The 22,736-nt window shown below is 44.9% G+C and overlaps 1 protein-coding gene and 1 long non-coding RNA gene across 2 annotated transcripts in view; both read left to right on the top strand.

Annotated features, from left to right (window-relative positions):
• The first annotated feature begins 6,661 nt into the window (after nucleotides 1–6,661).
• On the top strand, nucleotides 6,662–8,999 carry LOC134439630 (uncharacterized). Its single transcript, XR_010032800.1, has 3 exons — nucleotides 6,662–6,813; nucleotides 8,434–8,505; nucleotides 8,987–8,999. It is a non-coding gene; the product is annotated as an uncharacterized LOC134439630 (long non-coding RNA).
• Nucleotides 9,000–9,005: 6 nt separating this feature from the next.
• Nucleotides 9,006–22,736, top strand: part of si:dkeyp-115e12.6 (centromere protein F) — a 64,162-nt gene continuing 50,431 nt past the window's right edge. Inside the window, exons 1-2 of the mRNA XM_063189916.1 lie at nucleotides 9,006–9,361; nucleotides 11,371–11,567. Of these exons, the coding sequence (XP_063045986.1) occupies nucleotides 9,104–9,361; nucleotides 11,371–11,567 (455 nt within the window). The 5' untranslated portion in view covers nucleotides 9,006–9,103. The remainder of the gene's footprint in view (nucleotides 9,362–11,370; nucleotides 11,568–22,736) is intronic.

Here is a 22,736-nt window from a genome sequence, read left to right as displayed (position 1 = left end):
TGTGACACAGCACTCCACAGCACGCAAGTGATCACTGCACATTGCACACAACAAAGTTGCATTTATGCCTCACCCGCAGCCCTCAATGGAGCAACAGCAAGGGAGCAGTGCGGCGGGACCTCAGTCATGGAGGATGTGGAGTCGAACCGGCAACCTTTGGGATACAAGTCTGACGCCCTAACCGCTTACCCATGACTGCCCCACTGTATAGCAGTGGTCTTCAAATCGCGGCCCGCCGGCCAGATCCGCCCCGGGATACAACCTGCCATGAGGTTGGAACTAATGGAAACAAACATGTGTTCTATCTGTGGCCATGCAGTCGGGCGATTTGTTTGGCCCTCAGTCTCATTTGCACATAATTTGGCCCTTGAGGAAAACTGGAGACCACTGCTGAATAGTATGCTACAGGTGGTTTGGACCCGGCAACCTGACTAATGTTATACCGTATAGCATGCTACTGGTGGTTTGGGGTCAGGCACCCTTAGACTCGATGGAGAGGTCCGCTGACCAATGGAAAATCTGGTAGAAAGGACAAGATGCACAAAGGGCACAAGACTAAACAGTGTATGATGTACTTTGCTGTAGATGATTTCCGAGGCATCTTGGAGTCAAACAATAGCACTGCCGATCAGGGGAACATCTGGAGGGGGGAACAGATACAAGATTCACATAATCAGGTTATGCAACAGCTCCTCCCACATTCACCGACCTTGGACCCGGCAAACTTGACCTTGAACTTGGACCCGAAGGAGAGCATCTGTCATCTGAAAGGACCCCCTACCCAATACATGCAATGTAATGGGGACCCAATTCTGGGCCCCCTATCTTCCTGGGCCCAGGGCAACATACCCCTTTGTCACCCTTGTTGACGGGCCTGTTTACAGGTCCAGCAGAAGGGTGGGGTTGGATGCAGTGCAATGAGGTGTACAGGACTGCACCTACCTTCCTCCTACTGACACCTTTCAATCCCAAGAATATTTCCTTAAAGCAGGGGTTCCTGACCAATTCCAACTTGTGGCACACTTGACATTTTCACTAATGTTCGGGGCCCGCCTCTGACCCAACAAACAATATAATTTAACTAAATAGTCAACAGCAACACGCACTCATACATTATTTGTGTCTTTAGAAATTGATCTCAATGCCCATTGGAATACCCCCGCCCCGGCCCACAGTTGAAGAATCACTGCCCTAAAGAATTCCCAGAGCAAATCTGGGGCTGGGCGTTTTTTACTCTCTCTGTCTGTTAAGCTGTGATGGTCACCATGAAGACACACCACACACAAGGAGCAGTGTGGGGTTCAGTGTCTCTTGCTCAAGGACACCTCTTCACCCTAGCCAGGAAAAGATGCACAGTTGCTTGCAAGCACGCACACATCATGTCCATGATAACTTAGTAAATGTACAGGTGTTTTTAACAGGCCTGTGTGCTTTCTGTGTAATGTACTTTTATCTTTTGTGAAGTCAACTTTGCAGCATCGTGCCTGTCTTTGATAAACTCACAACCTGCGGCTCTCAACTCAATAATGTGTGTTTGGATGGTCTGTGTCAATAAACAAACATGTCTCTGCTAATTTATATGCAAATTAGATTGTTTACACAAGATTAACACCATGGCCAGCCAGGCAAGTAAGCATGTTTGTCATTATACGCCCTATGAAAGCATGTTGTCTCCAACAGCTCTGAATAGCTCTGAAGAGTAGGCCATAGTACCCAATAAGAGAGAGAGGCACCACTCCATTTTTTATTCCCTTTAACCCGTTGATGCTGGATGCTCATTGACCTAGATGCCTGGGACGTCTGTGGGTATTTACAGTAAGAGCTGAATGAACACATTCTAATGCAAGAGGAGGGTCATGGCTTTTTAAAATGCAACTCTTTTCATGTTTTTATGTGCTTTGGAGCCTGAAATATTTAGGTTTTTATTGGCTGAGGGCACCTTTCCCCAAAAAGGGCTTAGGCATTTAGCAGGCGTTTTTTTTGCAGGTGCCTTAGGGTAAAATGGGTTAAAGTGCATCCACATGTAATATATGACGTAACTAACTACACCTCTTGACACTGTAACCCTGTAGTACACTATGATATTATTAAATATGCTCATGTGGGTCAATGAGGTGTTTGTATTAGCACACGTCAGGGTAGTGCAACCACTGCTAATGCCACTATTATATGGATTAAGTGGGTTGTTTGTTGTTAGTGGATTATCTAAAAAGCCTATTCATTGAAGTACATTAATAACCAATTACTAATTAATTGATGGGCATTAGCTGTGGTTGTACCACCTGAGGTGTAAACCCCCAAAAAACAAACAAACGTCATTGACCCTTATAGCAATCTGAATATTGCCATATATTGGTTTTAAACTTCCACATGACAGAGCACCATACAATTCTATGTTTCCGTTTCTAAAACATCCTCACGTCAGATTATGTGCGTACAGTACGCTGTACACATTGAAACCTAAACCCTGGTGAAATGAAATATCAAAACATTGTTACACACACACACACCACCTACTCAATGCAACAGGGATGTGCAAGAAAGTGTCACCCAAAGAGTCAATTATTTCTAAGCAAGGTAGGGACGGGATGAGCTTACCTTTTCAATCTACTGTAGCTGAGAGGCCTTGACCGAATTCCAATCCAAACACCTGGATAGTTGTAGGCCTACAGGATGCGAAACAAAACGAAATGCGGAACGACAATAGAGAATAATCAATAATCCAATATCGAGGAAAACAGTTGTGGATCTTAGTATCCCCTGATTAATATCCGAGTAGAGGATGCAGGGTGAAGGTGTTCCTTCAGTATGTGCATGATTGACCTGAGTCCACGTCCCAGGTAGGGCAGAGGTAAAGTATCTCTCACCAGGGCTGGACTAGGAGATACAAATCAGGCCGGGCATTTTCAGCCAAGGCCGATCCACCAGGACATTGAGAGAGACAATGAAGTCTGTGACAACATTTTTAGCCATCAATTACGAGCTATTTTGAGCACAACAGGCAAAATGAATATTCAAATTTGACTCGAAGAGGTCAGCTGTAGTGGCATAAGGACTGATACCACTACAACAGGGGTGGGAGACCGATGTCTTGACGGCCTTTTATGGCCCTTGAGGCCATTTCATCATGGCCCCTGACCCGATATAATTTTAATACTATGCAGCTTCACATGAATTATGACATATTTTGTAAAGGAATCTTAGAAATTCCATTTGCTATACAATTGAGCTATATTCAGGGGACCTAGAGAAGTTGGGTTCTGTTTTAAAGGTGGCTGCCTGAAGTGCAGCGGGAAATCCTGGTTTGTGTTCATAGTACGGCCCTCGGAGGACTTTTACAGCCCTTGGAGGACTTTGAAGTGGCCCCTCGAATGAAAAAGGTTCCCCACCCCTGCACTACAACGAGGAGAAGACCAGGCCAAAATCCTCAACGTAGGCCTACAGTCCACCGGGGAAATGCCCTGCATGCCTTATGGCCAATCCAGCCATGTCCATCACATGCAGCACACATGCTAATCCCCTATTAATGCAGCTACAGCCTCTTACCAGGTGATTACATAACTCATCATGCACATGGACATTCATTTTAATGCACAGCACACCTAACTTCAGATGACACTACTCGGACTTGACCATGACTAACGGCTGCATTCAATTGGGCTGCATACAGTACCTGCAATGACATCAAATTACTTCTACTCTCTGGGCAATACATTTCTATATAGGCTACTATAGGCAATAAATTAATACTACTTTCTATAGGCAATAAATGACCATACTTTCTATAGGCAATGCATTACATTCTGTGGGCAATAAATTACTACTACATTCTATAGTCATTCTGCATTACTATACTACAATAGGCTATATGGATGTGGTACTTTTTCAGGTACTTATCAATATTTTTGTACATGTTGTGATGGAGTGACCATCACTAGGGTTGTGGGTGTGTTCTGACTAACATGCCAACGAGCCTGGCTCTTTGGTGTAACGGTCAGAGCCCCAGTTTACTACTCCAGAAGGTCTGGGTTCAAGTCCCAGCTGGGCAACTCTACTACCCTTCGCTACAAATGGTGTCAGAAGTGGGATGGCTACCGTGAGGCCATCGGAAGCGCACCCATGGTGTGTGAGCCATAATTCCATGTGAGGGACCCCCAGGATTGGTGACCCTGGTGTGAGGGCCCCAGTGATGGGTGAAGCATTGATGACGGGGCACACTGGATGGGAGAAGCATGATGGGCAGTTGCGTGAGGTACACCATGAGTGTGTGAAGCGCACGGGTGCGCTTCCCAAAGGGGAAGGCAGTGTGATGGAGTGACCATCACTAGGGTTGTGGGTGTGTTCTGACTAACATGCCAACGAGCCTGGCTCTTTGGTGTAATGGTCAGAGCCCCAGTTTACTACTCCAGAAGGTCTGGGTTTGAGTCCCAGCTGGGCAACTCTACACCCCTTCGCTACACATGTCATTCCCTGTTATTTTTTTTTACGTATGTCACCTCTTGGTTTTCTTTCATGTCCCCCCTTTAGTTTTGTTTTGTCTCGTTGCACCCCTAAATACATTCCTAGCACCTGTTTTCTATTGTTGAAATGACAAAAAAATGCACCTTTTCACTTTCCAGTTTTTTGGACTTGACAGTGTAGGTAATAAATGACTACTGCATTGGAAAGAGAATGAACTTAAACCGTGCCGGTTTAACCCATTGTGTCCTGGACACACATATACGCGGCATTCAGGATTTTGATATTTGAACTGTTTTAGTAAATATGTGGGTATGTTAGAGCTGAATGAACACATTGTAATGCAAGAAAAGGCTCTCAAATGATGTAGTTGAGTATTTTCAGTAAATAGTGAATAGGCCCGCCGGCCACCCCATCTGCATTGAGAGGTTACGGTCGTACATTAAGGTGCCACAGGATGGATAGAACAGGACAGATGGCGATGGCATTGCATAACAACATCATTATCTCCATGGCAGCACGTGAGGCTTTGGCTTTAGAGAGGCCGCTGCCTGTGTTGCCAGATTGGGCGGTTTCCCACCCAATTGGGTTACTTAGGATGGCCGTCTGCGGGTAAAAATGGATTTTGGAGAAAAAAACGGCCATAGAAATCAATAGAATTGGGTGGGATTTAGTGCTTCCAGACGGGTTTTGAGCATTTTTTGGGCTTGAAATCATAAACCTCATCTGGCAACCCTGGCCGCTGCCTGTTTCCATTGTACTCAGCACTCTGGAGGCTCAATCATCAGCAGGGCCGGATTAACATTGCCCGGGGGCCCTAGGCCACAGGTTGCTGTGGGGCCCCCCACCCCCCGGAAGGCAAATTTTATGGCAAATTTTCATAGAGTCACAATCACAAGCTAGGAATTAAGAATATCATGTCTAACAACTATGGAGAGGAGTATTAAATAGATTCAAAACTGTACTCAACACGACAGAAGACTTTCTTTTTTCAATATTGCATCTTGTCAAAATTCTGCATTTTTTCACTTTTGGCCAATCAGGGACCCCTGGCAGGTGGGGACCCCTGGGCTGCAGCCATATCTAGCATGTGGTAGGCCCCCCGGGCTGCAGCCATACCTAGCCCGTGGTGGGGGCCCCTAGGCTGCAGTCACATCTACTGTGCGTTAATCTGGCCCTGGTCATCAGAAGGATTATGAGAAGTCGTGTCGACTCACTCTAATGTAAACAAAAAGAGTTGCTCGAACTGTTGAACAATTCCTGGAATCTAGCTGTTATGTGTGTGTGTGTGTGTGTGTGTGTGTGTGTGTGTGTGTGTGTGTGTGTGTGTGTGTGTGTGTGTGTGTGTGTGTGTGTGTGTGTGTGTGTGTGTGTGTGTGTGTGTGTGTGTGTGTGAGTGTTGGTGTGTGTGTGTTGGTGTGTGTGTGTGTGTGTGTGTGTGTGTGTGTGTGTGTGTGTGTGTGTGTGTGTGTGTGTGTGTGTGTGTGTGTGTGTGTGTGTGTGATTTGTTATGAGATAGTCACTTTGTAGCCTAACTGTCACCTTTGTGGTCAGCAGATGTAAACACAAACAGATTTTGTCCGAGTTGCACTCAAAGGAAACAGCCTACACAGTATCCCCACTGTTATCTGAATGTTTTACAATTGTGATAACCTAATTTTGGTTTGTCGGGTAACTAACTTAAGTCTATTTTCAAGAACGGTGAGAGAATTAAGATCCCTATATCATTGTTGTGTAGCCTATTATAGCCGAATCAATCAATCAATCAATCAATCAATCAATCAATCAATCAATCAATCAATCAATCAATCAAAATGACTTGTATAGCACATTATCATAGACTAGTTGTCATTCAATGTGCTCAAGAGTAGAGAAAAAGTAAAGAGAAGAAAAATAATCCATATTGTGTTTTATATATAGAATATAATAAACTAACTATCACCAAAGGCAGATGAGAATAAAACTGTTTTAATTTCTTTTTGAAACAAGATACTGTTGGGGCAATTCTAATTTAGTAGGCCTAAATAAATACTCTCCATATTGACCACCGTGGAGAAATAAGGTGTAATTTGTTTCCATTACTTACACAGTTCTGTGTTATTACCACTAGATGGCGACAATTCAAATAACATTAGAAACCAAATTTCCCTGAATATCCAAATTTCCCACCACCAGGCGCTACGTCACTGACCCCCGCCTCGTGTCAATTCGAGTTTAGAGCGCAGATAGATGCCTGACAGCACGAGACAAACCAGCTAGCACGAGACAAAGTAGCCGTTTCATTGCACTGTTGTGAGCAACCGTGATATCTGGCTGGATACCGATAAGACACCGGACTTTGAGTTTGGATTTAAAGTAAGTGTTTTACTCTGTTTAACACGAGTCAAAGTCATGGTGAGACACCACGCCATCAGTTTACTCGGGTAACAGTGTTTCAATTTATCGGCGCGTGATAAGCTGGTGCTAGCCCTCATCAGTTTTATTGTTTTGGCAGGTTGCGCTCTATCGTTTTCTACTTCAGAAACTATGGCGTTCTCCAGATGTTTTCGTTTCGCAGTCCCAGTTGGCTGCCAGCAACTTCTGCTGCCAGGAATTAACAGAATTTCCCCTGTCCCATTGAGCACAATACTAGTATCGTAGAAAGCGTTTGCCTGCTGTCTCCTTTTACTTGCCGCTTCGTGTTGTCATCGAACAGAATATTATGTTTGTACTTTGGAAATTATCACGGTTAGCATAGACAGTTGAGTCGTAGTGTTGTCAACTTTTCAGAACATTTTTTTGCCGTTGAGATGAGAAAGCATAGCGCCAGCGTGATAACGTCACCCAGTGGATCGCGCCACTTGGATAAAACACTGGTTTACTCCTTTTGTAATGCAGAAACACATTATCGGGGAGTCCGGGGACTGAAACAGCCACAAAACAAAGCACAGAACAGAGCAGCCGTGTAGCCTAGTGTCCCTGTCAATAAAATCAATTCCTTTACCCATCCAGCCCTAGTTTAACCTACCATGGACATGTATTCAATGGTCATTTGTTGCTGAGCATCAGATATGTTCAGATATTCTTTGTCTGTAATCTAGTATTATCCTCCTATGTGTTTAACTTGCTGTTTCGATCAGGGTCGTTTATGAGATAAGGCAGACGTGTTTTGACGTGACTCCTACTCTGAGATCCTACTACTAACCCACAAGCAAAACGGTTCCTGAATATCTGCATTCCTTTTGTTTACGTAATATATCCCGTTTGAACCGTCTCTTTGTGTTCAGGTGACGATGTGAGGGAGAGGATTTATTTGTGTATTGCGACGTATTTAAGCCTACTCTTCCTCTGTCGTTCAGAACAAGTTACTTCAGACAATAACAAACCAAGCACTAGGCGAAAGAAGCTTGCAGGGTGGAAGGCCCGCAGCTGCACTGAAGCGCACACACACACACACACACACACACACACACACACACACACACACACACACACACACACACACACACACACACACACACACACACACACACACACACACACACACACACACACACACACACACAAATCCCCAGAGCAATTTCCAAGAGATGCTGCCATGGAGCAAGCCCAGACAGCTGTTTGCTGTTTTCCCTGCGAGCAAAATTAATCGCTCTGTAGATTTCCCCCTTAGATCATGTCACTGCTTCTGTTTTGGATCAATCATTATCATCTTTAGATTTAAATTCAAAAATAGATATTTGATTGGTACTGAGACTGACTTCTATTGATGTTGTGAGAGGTGGTAAGCATGTGCCGTAGGCTGGACTTGTGAACTATGATGCTCTAGGTCTCTTGACTTAATCATTTCATCATCACAGTTTTTGTTCAGATGCATTCGGAGTCGTCAAGAGAGCAGGATAGAGGGGGGTGTGAGTGACCTGCATGTTCAGTATTCCACAATCTTGATTTTTTTTTCGTCACCATTTTATCATGTATACCACTTTGTTTTTACAGATGGGGTTTTGATGAGCATCGATTCCAGAAAAGGTCTCTGAAGTTGTGAGAGGATAATAAGCAAGCAAGCAAGTAAGTAAAGTAAATTTATAAAGCACAATTTTAATACAGAACGTCCTGTCATATTTGTTTCTTGGTGTGTGGTGTTCAGTCAAAATGGACTGCTTTGTTGAAATGGACACCATTACTATCAGCCTTGACAGTTTGTTTGCAAGAAAGAAATGCAGCCAATAGGATGTTCTTATTTCATGAAGTGTTAGAGGTTCAGGTGCAGGATTTTATTCTTCTATCAGGCCCGTGTAGCTCATCTTGACTAGGCCATATCGACAGGACACCATTCCTAATTCCTTGGTTCTGGTTCTAATGCCTTGGTTCCTTTTCTAATTTCTTGGTTCTGGTTCCATTAGGATGCACTGGGCTGCGGAGGATTAGACGGCGGGCCGGTCGGGCCAGTTCTAGTTCCCTGATATGGTTTTAATTCTAATTCTTTGGTTACTGTTGTAGTTCCTAGTTCCTAGTTCTAATTTCTTGATGCTGGTTCTGGTCCCGTCAGGATGAGCTGGGCCACAGATGACTGGAAGGCGAACCTGTCGGGCCAATTCTTCTTACTTGCCTCTGGTTCTAATTGCATGGTTCCTGTTCTAATTTCTTTGTTTCTGGTTCTGTCCGGATGAGCTGGGCCGCGGATGACTGGACTGTGGGCCTCTTGACCATGGTTCTAGGTCCTGATTCTAATTTCTTGGTTCTTGGTTCTGGTTGGGTCAGGATGAGCTGGGCTGCAGACGACTGGACGGCGGGCCTGTCGGGGCGGGTTCTGCAGAAGGTTAAGGAGCTGCAGAGCCAGCAGGAGAGGATGGGCCGAGAGAGACAACAGAAACAACTGCAGCTGGACAACGCAGAGGCCGCCCTGCACAAACACAAGCAGAAGGTACTGTAACTTGTGTGCATGCGTTTGTGTGTGAGTTGAAGAGAGAGAGGCAGCTGGATAACGCAGAGGCTGCCCTGCACAAATGCAAGTAGAAGGTATGTGTGTGTGCTTGTGTGTGCTTGTGTGTGCGTGCATGCTGCGAGAGAAGCAGTAGAAACAGCTGCAGCTGGACAGTGCAGAGGCCGCCCTGCATAAACACAAGCAGAAGGTCCCCTATATTCTGTCGTGTGTGTGTGTGTGTGTGTGTGTGTGTGTGTGTGTGTGTTTTTTGTTGTGTGAGAGGCAGCAGAAATGGCTACAGCTGGACAGCACAGAGGCCAGGAACAGGACATGCAGCCGTAATACCTATGAATAATTGCAACTTGTGTTGTAGGTGTTGCACAGTTGACTCAACTGTACAGCAGAAGCTGTGATTTAGTGGTTGGGGAGATGGTCTGGAATTGCCTGCCTACTCCTTTTACATCATCTCCTGGATTTGGTTTTCATTGTGACACACCACACACATGCACACTGCACACTGGTTAATTACTCTGGCGGGTCGGGAGTTGATCCGGCAACCTTTGGGCAACAAGTCTGACGCCCTAATAGCTTACCGGAGTTGATCTGACCGGGAACTGCTTGTCTATCCACTCCGTTTCATCATCTTCTGGATTTGGTTTTGGAGTGCAGTGCAGTGAAGATTGAGGCTGATTGCAAAGTGGTGTGACCAGGGTTGGATTAAGATAGGCGTGGGCACCTAGGCCACACACAATCACACAGTGTCATAATTATGAGCTAGTAATTAAGGATAACATATCTACCAACTGTACGCTACACAACAGATGAACATTTCAATATTGCTTCTTGTCACTTCTTGTCACTTGAACACTCCTCTACCCAGGGCCGTTGGAGCTGCTCAAAGTTGAGCTTAAAAAAAAAGATCGGTTAGAGCTGCTCAAAGTTGATTGGTTTCCGACAAAGTGGGTGGAGATCTCTATTTCTCCAGAGCTCTGAAACGATATTTGTATTGCAGTTGACCAGGGATCCGTTTCTCGAATTTTGTCATTGCTAACCGTCTTAAGACCGTCTTAAGACGTAACACCATTCCCTTGAATTTAGTGGTGAGCGGCGCTGTCTAGAGAGTTGAGTCGTTCTTACGAAGGACGTTGTAACCATCGTTAGCAAAGACGCTTTCGAGAATGCCACCCCAGACTAGTAGGAGGGCGTGGCCTGGCTAGTCTTCACCTGCAGACACAAATACTTTTGCATACAGTTTGGAGCTTGTGGCAGCTGCGTGAGCGTCAGCTAACTGAGGTGTAATGAAAATATATTAGACAGGTTGTGAAGAGTCCTGAGGCCCTTTCCTCATAACACAGCAAAACATACCATTGCATTGCATTGCAGTCGTTAAACCACCTAGCCAGGCCTTAGCTCAAATCTAGACCTGTACTGTGACATTTTTTTTCCCTCTCATTGAATTTCAGTTGCAGCTTTGTCTGTCTGTGTCTCCTCTGTTTCTGTACATAAAAGCAATGCAAAATAAACAACGCTAAATCAATGGGATGAGTTCACTAAAAGCTATAAAGCATACATTGTAGACCCCTGGTAGATGATGATTATGGTTTGCCTCCTGAATGTACCACTTGACTCTTTAGATGGTGATGGCAATGAAGGCGATCATGCTGATGAGTTGAGTTGCAGTTGCAGTTGCAGTTGATGGGGGTGTAAAGCTACTACTAGTGATGATTATTCAGATAAAATAATGATGATGGTGATGTTGATGTTGACTAAGATAGTGACATTTAACCTTTCACCTCTGACCCCTGCAGAGTGAGGAGGTGCAGCGGGAGTTGGCGGGAGTGCAGCATGGGTTGATGGTGGTGTAAAGCCGGTTGTAGACTATGTCCATACTGTAGATATGGCCGGTGGTGGTGGTGATGATGGTGATGATGATGATGATGACATTATTGATTTTCATGTCCTGATGTTGATTATTATAATGATGATGACCTTTCTCTTGCTCTGTTCAGAGTGAGGAGGTGCAGCGTGAGTTGGTGGCCTTGCAGCGCGAGTTGGCGGGGGTGCGGGAGCAGGCGCAGGGGGAGGTGCGGGCGCGAGAGCGGCTCGCTCAGGACCTGCAGGTGCGCCAGGCACAGGTGTGCAACCTGGAGGGACAGCTAGAGGCCTCACACACACTCACCAACAACCTCAACAAGGAAATCAAGAGGTACGTGGACACACACACACTCACCAACAACCTCAGCAAGGAAATCAAGTGGTACAAGGATAGTTTTTTACTTGTATTTGCTTTGTTTATTGGTACCTTTGTTGTTAGAAGTTGTAGTCCTGCAACCTTGGAATAAAACATTGGTATGGTGGGTAAATCTACAATCTGAAAGTGGTATGTGAATGTACTTTGTTTTTGAACTTTTTTTTTAAAATTAATATTTGTTTTCAGTCCATAAGTTAGATTCTTGCAATCTTGAAAAAAAAATGTTGGGTAAATCTAAAAACAGCCCTCCATATGTAGGCTAAAGGCTAATGATTGCTTTCAGGTTGCTGTGTTCTTTCAAGTCCCAGAACACTCATTTTGAGCCAAGGCCAGTAGGAATTGCAGAAACAAATCAGTCCACTCAATGTCCAAGAAAAGTCAAGAGGTCAAGTCAAGAGCACAAAAGCACATGTTTAATTTATTTTAAAAATTATTCAATTATAATGAAATGAATGCACCAGTAGAGCTGTATTTAAGACACTGCATGTAAGACAATACCAGCTAGTTATGTACGAGCTAATTATGTAATGCCATGATGGCTATACATAACATGTATGAAGTGGTCCTTCGCACGCAGCTGTAGCAAAAACCCTTAAAAGTTATCCAAGCCCGAGAGTTGATTTAAGGTCCACCTCATTTGATTTGTGAGAAGTGCATCACGGTGGGAACATCAGCTTTCAAGTCAAGTCAACTTACTGTATTTCACATGACAAGCATAAACTCACATACCTGCCGACCATTACGCATTTTGTGTAGCAGATACGGATTTTGACATCAAACTACGGCGCTGTCACTTCAAAATACGGGAAAAACCAATAGCAAAGTGTGTTCATGGGCCCTTATAAATTGCTCTGTAGACTTGCAACCAGACAGAGCCGTAGACATGACTCTGTTGGCAATTGTCTCGCACTGGCCTTTCCATTGGCCAGCAACGTGTGGGGGGGAATATTGACCAATCAGAGCGCTAGTTTGGATGTCTTCATTTGTTGTGCTGCGCTCACTGACTTGAATACTCAGTGGCTGCGCTCCTCTTGAGTCGAGGCATCAGCTGCTGATAGAAAGTTTGCTTCGAAATCACACAAGCAGAGAGACTGGTTAATGTACTCCTATAATCTCTGAAACAAGTGTCCTCCTCCTGCCATCATCTATTATCCATCTTGGTACTGTCGCTGTAGTTTTACAAGTGAGCACCGTCAAAATCACAGTTTCAAAGGTAAATGGACTTTGAGAAAGGTAGCCTGAATGGGAATAGTGAATTGCGTCCAGTTGCTAAATCCGTAAACTTATGAAAATAAATAAAGGCCGAGGTCTGTCGTAATGATTCACCCAATGTTTCGCCGTATTTGACGGCAATATGTTGTTGCTTGTTTTTGTTGGCGCAGCCATTTCACTTTACTTAAACTTTGTAAATATAATGCTCCGGGATGAAACATGACACGCTCACATCAGTTATTGGAAACCGGAAAGAGAATGGGTTTATTTCGTTCACACATTATATAGGGAACGGCACGTAGTGCGCAGTGACGTAGGTCGACATGAGATCACACACCTTAACACCCCCACTTGATCTCAAGCCCTTTCAGATAGGCCTAATGAATAAAAAAAAACATAAAATATAAAACAGCAACAAAAATAACAGAAAATAACCAAAATAAATCAGTAAACAGAAACTAATATACAAACATATTATTGGCCTATTCCTTTTCCTTATGAATGAAATTCATACCTTCAGCCACCAAACATAAATTTCACAAATGTTTTCATTTTGAACTGTGTCATTGGCTTAGTCATGGCGTCTGCCACCATACTCACAGTGGGACAGTATTCAATCACAATTTTTCCATCATTGACAGCTTCACGGACAAAATGGTACCGGATGTCAATATGTTTACATCTTTGGCGACAAACCGGGTCCTTTGACAAGGCGATTGTTCCCTGATTATCCTCAAATATTTTCACTGGTGCATATTGACCATCTTTCTCAATTCCATTCATCAATTGTATAAGATACAAACTCTCTTGCGTGGTCGCAGCCAACGCCATGTATTCTGCTTCGCAAGTAGACAAAGCAACTGTAGCCTGCTTTTTAGATTTCCATGAAATCAGTGGACCTTCATCAGTTAGGCTAAAGCAATAGCCTGTTGTGCTTCTCCTATCATTCAAATCTGCAGCCCAATCAGAATCACTATATGCTACAAGTTTCAGGCTTGTCTCACTTTTCTTGTAACATAATTCACGATCCAGTGTACCTTTCAGGTACCTCATCACATGTTTTGCGGTCAACCAATGTTGTTCATTTGGTTCAGACAAATGTTGTGACAGCTTACTCACAACCCAGCTTAAATCAGGTCTTGTACATGTCATTATGTAGATCAGACTGCCTACAACTTCACGGTATGTTTTGGCATCAACAGGATCAGCATCACTGTCATGTTCAATTTTCTGTTCACAGGGGGTTGACCTTGGTTTACACTGTGACATCCCAAATCGCTCGAGTACCTTTGATATGTACCTTGTCTGATTCATTTTTACCATTCCATCTTTCTGTTTGAAATCAATTCCTAAGAAATGTCTCAATTTTCCTAGATCCTTCATGTTAAACTTCATAGCAAGTGTTTTCTTCACATCATTCAGTAATTTATCATTACTGGCGGCAATAAGTAAATCATCTACCCAAATGACCAGTATTGCTCTCTCTTTTCCAGCTTGTTTGGTATACACACAGTGGTCGGCAGGATTTTGCACAAATTCATTTTTAGTCAAGTAATCACTAAGCATTTTGTTCCAGTTCCTACCGGATTGTTTCAAACCATATAGTGACTTGTTAAGTTTACAGACCAATTTTTCACTTGTGTCAGATTTCACTTCAAATCCCTCTGGTTGTTCCATGTACACGTCACAATCTATAGGCGCATGCAGGTATGCGGTCTTGACATGCAATTCAAGATCATATTGTGCGGCCATTTGCATCAGGATCCTAACTGACGTTAAGTTGGCGGTAGGAGAAAATGTTTCCTTGTAGTCTATACCCATCACCTGATTGTAACCCTTGGCTACATACCTGGCCTTATAGGTTTCTGACTGATCTGCATTAGACTTAATGGCATAAACCCATCTGCCCCCCACTTCATGTTTACCCTCTGGTAGGGTGGTCAGGGTGAATGTATCATTTTCCTTTAATGACTCAATTTCCTCCTGCATGGCTTTAGCCCAAACCTCAGCCTTTGGTGAACTCATAGCCTCCTTGAATGTTTGTGGCACATCACACATCCTGTAACAAAAATCAACACTGATTGACACCTGATCATTTGACTGAGTATCCGTGACGTACTCTGAGAGATACTGTGGTGCTCTCCTATCTCTCCTAGGGTAACGTGTCTCAGCCTCTTCTATTTGGATCTCTTCAGGTGTATCTACACTATCAGAAGTTCCCTGGGAATCTTCTGAACTCTCTGCCTCCTGCCTAGTCGCATCATCCGCACTGGCCCTGGGTGACGCGTATCTTCTCTGAGTAAAATCATTCGTCTCTGTGTCTGTCTGGGTTTCTTTCTCTATGCCACTCTTTGTAATGAACTTTACCAATCGATGTTTGAAAACTTTCCGTGTGTTGGGATAGTAGACTAGATATGAGGGGCTATTCTTGTCATAACCTACAAACACTCCCTTTTCACATCTCGAGTCTAATTTCTTCTTGTCATGTTTGTATGCATAGCACACCGATCCAAATAGTCTCATCCGAGATAAATTTGGTTTCTTCCCTGTAAGCAAGTAATATGGGGTTTGTTTTGTCCTGTTGCTAAAGCACCTGTTGCGTATTACTGCAGCAGTCATCACGGCATATGTCCAGAGCTCTTTGGGCAAGTTGCTCTCAATCAACATGCATCTCGCCATATCAAAAAGTGTACGCCAATTCCTCTCTGCCGTGCCATTTTGATGTGGCGAGTACGGTGCAGAGGTTTCGTGTCTAATGCTATTTTTTGACAGCAAAGACTGGAAATCCTGTCCTGTGTATTCCGTGCCATTATCCGATCGAATGCACTTCACTCTCCCATATGGGGATATATCGGCAAGAAACCGCTCTGTGGCCTTTGTGGTGTCACTCTTAGCTTTCAGGAAATACACAAACACTGTGCTTGAATAGTCGTCTGTAAAAGCTAAAGCATATTTGAATCCATCCTTTGCTACTGGGTCAACTGGACCAGCTAAATCTGTGTGAATTAGCTCAAGTGGTGCTTTTGCACGGCTATCAAGTTCTCTGTTCCTGCTTTGCACAAATTTACCCTTTGTGCAGGTTTCACAGCTCAATTTGGACTTATCAAATTTTCCCTTTATCTGCATTCCCTCTGCCACATCTTGCAACTTGGAAACATCGTCATAATTGCAGTGGCCTAGAATTTCGTGCCAAGTCTGAATGTCATAACAACCATTGCAAAAATCACCATCATTACCTTCATTGCTCACAGTGTCCAAGTAGTACAGTCTGTTGTGTTCAACTATGTCGAACTCAGTACCACTCTGATGAACGAGTTCATCATGACCCTGCTGAAACTTGATTGAAGCTCCGTTGGCTGTTGCCGCTTTCACCGAGAAGATATCTTGGGGGTAGGTCGGGATGAACAGCGCGTCTCTCAGCGTGGCTTTCACCGTCTCCCCCTCTCGACTCACCAGGCTCACCTCCGCGTCGCCCCTCCTCAGTGCCACGCCGTTGGCTCTGGTGCCGTCCGCCAATTCAATGAAGTGCTTCTCGGGTTGGAATGTGGGGTCGAATTTTCTGAACTTTCTGATGTCTGTGATAATGTGCGACGTTGCTCCGGTGTCGACCATCAGCCCTCCATGTCTCAATCCGCCTGCCTGGCGGTGGCTCGCTTGGAATATGCGTGCTCCTCACTTCGTTCGTCAGTCACCTGTTTCACGTCGTCTTTTCTTCTGCGACGGCACTGCGATTCTTTATGCGACGCACTTCTGCAATGCCGGCACCATTGCTTCTCCTGTGGGTCTTTTGGACACGCTCTGGACATGTGTCCCTTCACCCCGCAGTTGTAGCAGACAATGTCGGCCCCTCTGGCGATCTCTCTCCCTTGTGCTGCGGCACTCGCCTTCATCAAGTTGTCATCCGAGCTTGCACGATACTTCTCTGTGTCTTCGAAGCTCCTCAGTTTGGTTTTAAAGTCAGCAAAAGTCACATGTTCGTCACCTTGTGTAATGTGGATCGTAAACGGCTTGTAAGACTCGGGTAGTCCTTTTAGTATCATGGCAATCAACAGTCCGTCACTCAATCTTTCTTCAGCATTTCGAAGTGCTGTTATCGCCGTTTCTGCCCTAATGATGTAGTCCGTAACACTTTCATCTGCACTTTTCTGCAGGGACGTTAGCTCGGTGTACAGGCTAATCACTCTTGGCTTGCCCTTACCAGCGTAGTAGTCTCTCAGTATTGCCAGAGCCTTTCTTCCATTGTCCGTAGCATCTCTCATCACAAGCGAGAGGCTTTTGTCGTCCAAGAACTGTATCATTTCTGTTCTGGTAAGTTTATAATAATGACACGGACTCTGAGGTAAGTATCATCACGCAAGTCGTGTATTACCGGAAACATTACAAAGCCCTACTTCCGGGGTCGGTGTATATCGTATTAAGAGTCACAACTAAACTAGACCCCGTAACATCCTCCTTTACAAAATAAGACAATTACAATGGCCAAGGACGAATGAACATACTGGAGGTATAACGTTTTCCATGTTGTAAACCTGTAAGGAACTTCCTGTAAGATGTATAAGATACACAACATCAAGTATACTGAACACATTGCTACATTCAACATACTGCATATTCATACTGGAGGTATAACATTTTCCATTTTGTAAACCTGTAAGGAACTTCCTGTAAGATGTATAAGACACACAACATCAATACATACTGAACACATTCTTACATTCAACATACTGCATATTCATCACAAAACGGTGCATATTAAAACAGTGCAAACATAGACATAAAAATAGTGCATATCACATAGCATAAAAATAGTGCATATCAAGAACAGTGCATATAATCACATTCATATTGTCACTCATCTGTTTTCTTTTCATTTTTTTTTTTTTTTTTGGGCTCGAGCATGCATATTTTGCAGGATTTTTTTTTATTAAATTTTTTTGCTCCTGTAATGTTTTTTTTTTTTTTTTTTTTTTTTAAAGCTGTAAGCTGTTGTGTGTGTGTGTGTTTTTTTTTTTTTTTTGGAGCTTCTGTATTTATTTTTTTATAAAAGTGCTCGAGCATAAAATTATTCACAGGTTCAGTCTCTGAGGAGGCTTGGACAGCCTCCCAGCCCTAGTGTACGTGCCGACGTGAGGAAGCGGCTGCTGCCCAGGTGGGGAAGCAACAGGATCCGACGTGGTAGGGCTGGACACAGTTGGTGGTATTTGGGGCCCCGAGGCGGGCCCTAAGAGTTGCACTTCAGGTGCCGATGTGTGCGCGGGCCCCTGGATGTCCATGGCCGCTGATGAGGGGGTAGGCTCAGCTACTCGCAGGTCCACTCTGTTGCGCCGGTAAAGGGTACCTTCGACGTCCACCAGGTAGGAGCGTGGCGCAACCTGTTGAAGACAAGTCCCCCGTCTCCAGCGACCAGATGCATCACTTGGTAGAGGCTTCATCCTAATCGACTCCCCGATCTCCAGCTCAGGTAAGTCTTTAGCGGTGCGGTCATAGAAGTGCTTTGCAATCTGACGACGGCGGCGTAGCTTCTCCGTGACGCCCCCAGGCACACTTGGCTCGAGAAGCTTGTTTGTAACAGGAATGGAGGTTTTGAGCCTCCTGGACATGAGGCGCTGTGCGGGACTGCTGTCCATGTTCTCTGTGGGTGTGTTTCTCCAGTGCAGAATGGCTTTCCAGGGGTCTGCCCCATCTCGTGCTGCTCTGCGAAGAAGGTTTTTTGCTATTTTGACAGCAGACTCAGCCTTCCCGTTTGCTTTTGGGTGTCTTGGCGAGGAGGTCATGGTCAAACTCCCATTCGAGTGCAAATCGCTTGAACTGGGAGCTAAACTGCGGGCCGTTGTCTGTGATGACCTTGTCTGGCTGTCCATGACGAGCAAATTGGGCCTTGCAACGCTTGATGACTGTGTCTGCCGACAGGTCTGGGAGCAGCTCAATCTCCCAAAAGTCGGAGTAATGATCGACGATGAGCAGGTAGTCCTTTTCTCTGTGTGCGAACAAGTCCATGCTGACAATTTGCCATGGCCGTGTGGGTAGCTCATGTGAAAGCATGGATTCTTTCTGCTGATTGTGAGTGTATTCTGAGCAGATGAGGCAGCCACTAACCTTGTCCTTGATTTCTGCTTGCATGTTGGGCCAGTATAGTGTCTCTTTGGCTTGTCTGTAGCAGGCATTACCTCCGATGTGGCAGGAGTGTATGCGCGTGAGCATCTCTGGACGCATGGACTTTGGGATGATGACCTTTTGGCCCCGGAAAAGGATGCCGTTCTGCACGCTGATCTCATCGCGGTAAGTCCAGTATTCACGGATGTAGTGTGGTGTGCTTTCTTTTGTCTCTGGCCAGCCCGCTAGCACAGTTGACTTGAGGGACTGCAAGCATTTATCCCTATCTGTGTGTCGCCTGATCTGTTCAAGTCGTTGGTCACTCACATTCAAGTACTCTGCCTGGTTAATGTGCTGTGCATCGTCCTGTTCCTGCTGCAGTGAACAGATGTCCTGGCGAGTGTAGGTCGTGCCGAGGCCTGAGCACTTGGTCGTTGCCCTGCTGAGCGTGTCACTGATGAACATCTCCACCCCGGGCTTGTAGACAATTCTCAGGTTGTAGTACTGCAGTGTCAAGAGCATGCTCTGGAGCCTCTTAGGCGCGCTCAGGAGAGGCTTGCTGAAGATGGATATCAGAGGCTTGTGGTCGGTCTCAACTGTGACGAGGTCACGCCCATACAGGTAGTGGTGGAATCTCTGACAGGCAAACACAATGCTGAGACACTCCTTTTCAATTTGTGCATAATTTCTCTCTGTAGGGGTGAGTGCTCTGGATGCAAAAGCGATGGGCTGACCTTCCTGCATGAGGCAGCACCCCAGCCCACTCTGGCTGGAGTCGCTCTGCACCGTACACGTATCTCTCATAGATTGTATTCTTAGCAGGTTTAAAGTACTCTTCCAGACCGTTGAGTATGGCTACAGGATCATTCTGCTGAACAGCGGTAAGATTCAGGTTATAACGGTAAATGTGTCTGCACTCACTTCCCATCACAGTTCGTAGCATAGCCGCTTGCACATTCTTCGGTCTGACAGATAGCCCCGTGACAAGTGAATAATCCTCAAACTCAGCCCGGAATACTTCCCAGTTGATGCTCCACTCACCGGTAAAGCTCATTGGTGACGGCGGGGGGATGTTGGGGGCCATGGCTGTGTTGGCGGGCAGCGCTATGCCCTGCTCGGCGGCTGGCTCGGCGGCTTGCTGCTGCTGTCCCTGCGCGGGTAGGTGGCTTGGCCCGGCGGCGTTCTGCAGACCTTCCGCGGGAATAACCGGCTCACTTGTGCCTTCAGACATGGTGGCTACGCTGACTGCAACTGTACGACGCTTACGTTTACGACGCCTCATTCAGTAACGAATTCACTTCTTACTTTTACTTCTGACACCATGTTCTGGTAAGTTTATAATAATGACACGGACTCTGAGGTAAGTATCATCACGCAAGTCGTGTATTGCCGGAAACCTTACAAAGCCCTACTTCCGGGGTCGGTGTATATCGTATTAAGAGTCACAACTAAACTAGACCCCGTAACAATTTCTGCATATACCTCTTCATTTTTCTTTATGTCTTCTTCGATGTGGTTGCCCTCGTCGTCTTCGTCATCCGAGGCGGGCTCGTTCAAGATGGTGTCCTTCAGCCCCAGCAAACGCAGGTGACCAAGAGAGTTGGTCTCCCAAAGTTCGTAATTTTTTTCATTTCTGTTGAAGCATAATCTACTCCACCTACTCCCTACATCATGATGCCTGGGCCCATAACCTGTTGGCGCAGCCATTTCACTTTACTTAAACTTTGTAAATATAATGCTCCGGGATGAAACATGACACGCTCACATCAGTTATTGGAAACCGGAAAGAGAATGGGTTTATTTCGTTCACACATTATATAGGGAACGGCACGTAGTGCGCAGTGGCGTAGGTCAACATGAGATCACACACCTTAACAGTTTTGATATTGGACCGAAACGAGATTACTTCCGAATGAGAAAATGTGTCGATAACCGCGCTATAAATTAGCAGATTAGCAGCAAACTTAATTCGGTTTCCCTTTGCGCCGGATCATTTTAACTCGGGGAAAATAAAGCGATAGTTCTAACGGTTGTGCTCGGAGTAGGTCTACATCCGTAACCTACCATGACACCGTATAGGAATACTGTTCCCCCCTGAGTCATGGCCCATTCTGTGAACAGGTGTAACAGGTCGTGCGTCATACCAAATATGCATCACTCCACGACTACTATCCGTAATCACGTATGGCAATCTATTAATAAGATCAATTCTCCTATCATCATATATGTGCCGAACAGTGAACAATAGCCAACTCATGGCAGATGAGGGTAGATAGGCCTACTATTATGCAGAAAAGTGAAAAAAAAAGAAGCGATGCCCCTCAAGTTACCGTGGAAGTTCCAAGAGCATTGGCCATTAGCCCCCGTCCCTCAGTAGAGCCACTACATGACGCATTTTGTACTGAATGAATGCTGAAAGTGTGATTTTGATGTTAGCCCCCAAGGTAATAATATTAACCTGATATTATCCTAGCTTAGATAACACTTGTCTTTATCTTTTTCTCTACTGCTGATGCTTCTTCACAGTAGGTGACAACATCACCATTTATTAATATTGGGGGAGATGATGTAAGAATCATCACAATTCAACTTTTTGTTCATAAAAATCACTGAAATGCCTCTGTATTTTATAATCAAATTATACATTTTCCTACATGTACCTTCTACAGCCAAAAAAGTAATCAGCAAATGCTTCAATTTCATACTCAATTCCAGCTCCTTAACACCCCCCAAGTGACCAAATGCTCTGTTTGGCTGGTACATAGCCACTTAGGCCTAGGCCTACTAGCCAGACTGGTGGTATGTTTGACTAGTAAGATTAACAGCCATATTGGCTGGTGATCAATAAAGTTAATTTAGAGGCCTGAATTCCAGCACACTATATCATAACATTTTATTGGTGTTATAGTGTGAAACAAAAAAAAAACATCTTTCATGAAAGTTTAATAAATTATGGTAGTTCAAAGTACTGTGAAGAGCAAGATAAACTATTTGCCAGATACACGGGATGTTAGGCTAAAATGCATTAAAATGCAGGAAATTGCATCTAAGAAAAGCATTTTTCTCTGGGGGAGGACCCCCCTGCCTGAATGAAGTGTCTCATATCTTCCCTGTTGACATTTGGCAACCCTAGGTGTAGGGCAGACTATGCAAAACAAAGTAGCCTCTCAGATGGGCCCGCTGGTGACCCCGTTGCTTTGCCATGCCAAGTTGTTGCGCCGTGAATTGCCGCGCCGCGATAAGTTGCTACTCAAAAAAAAATTGAAAGGTTGGCAGGTATGAACTCAATGTGCCATGTGAGGAGGTTAAATGAAATTGAAACGAAATGCATTTAGGTAGTTTTAGACAGTTTAAATGTACTGGCACTACGGAAGCTGACAGTGGTGGTCAAAGGGGTCAACCGTCCCAGGCCCAGAGAGAGAGGGGGCCCAGAATTGGATCCTCATTACATTATGTGTATTGAGTTTGAGGCCCTTTCAGATGTCTTTGTCCCGTGCCCAGCCATAGCTGTCAGCGACCCTGCTGGCACATCACTCACTCACTCGCGCACACATTCTATGTACTTTATTTGATTCCACATTACAAGTTAATATCAATAGGAACCAGATGTGGGGAATAATCCAACGCACGCACGCACGAACGCACACACGCACACACGCACACTCAGAGCAGCTGATCAGATATTTTAATGTAAGGAGGACACTGTCCCCACAGCCATCAAAACATCCTCAGCACATGCGGAAATTTACCACGACCTTTTCCCAGTGACCCCCACCCCCACCCCCCTCTGTCCCAGAGTCGCCTTTTACTTAGTTTGGT

Source organism: Engraulis encrasicolus, chromosome 23, assembly GCF_034702125.1.
Source record: "Engraulis encrasicolus isolate BLACKSEA-1 chromosome 23, IST_EnEncr_1.0, whole genome shotgun sequence".
Classification (NCBI taxonomy): Eukaryota; Metazoa; Chordata; class Actinopteri; order Clupeiformes; family Engraulidae; genus Engraulis; species Engraulis encrasicolus.
The sequence above is the reverse complement of the archived record's forward strand: the minus strand, read 5'-3'. Positions and strand labels throughout refer to the sequence as shown.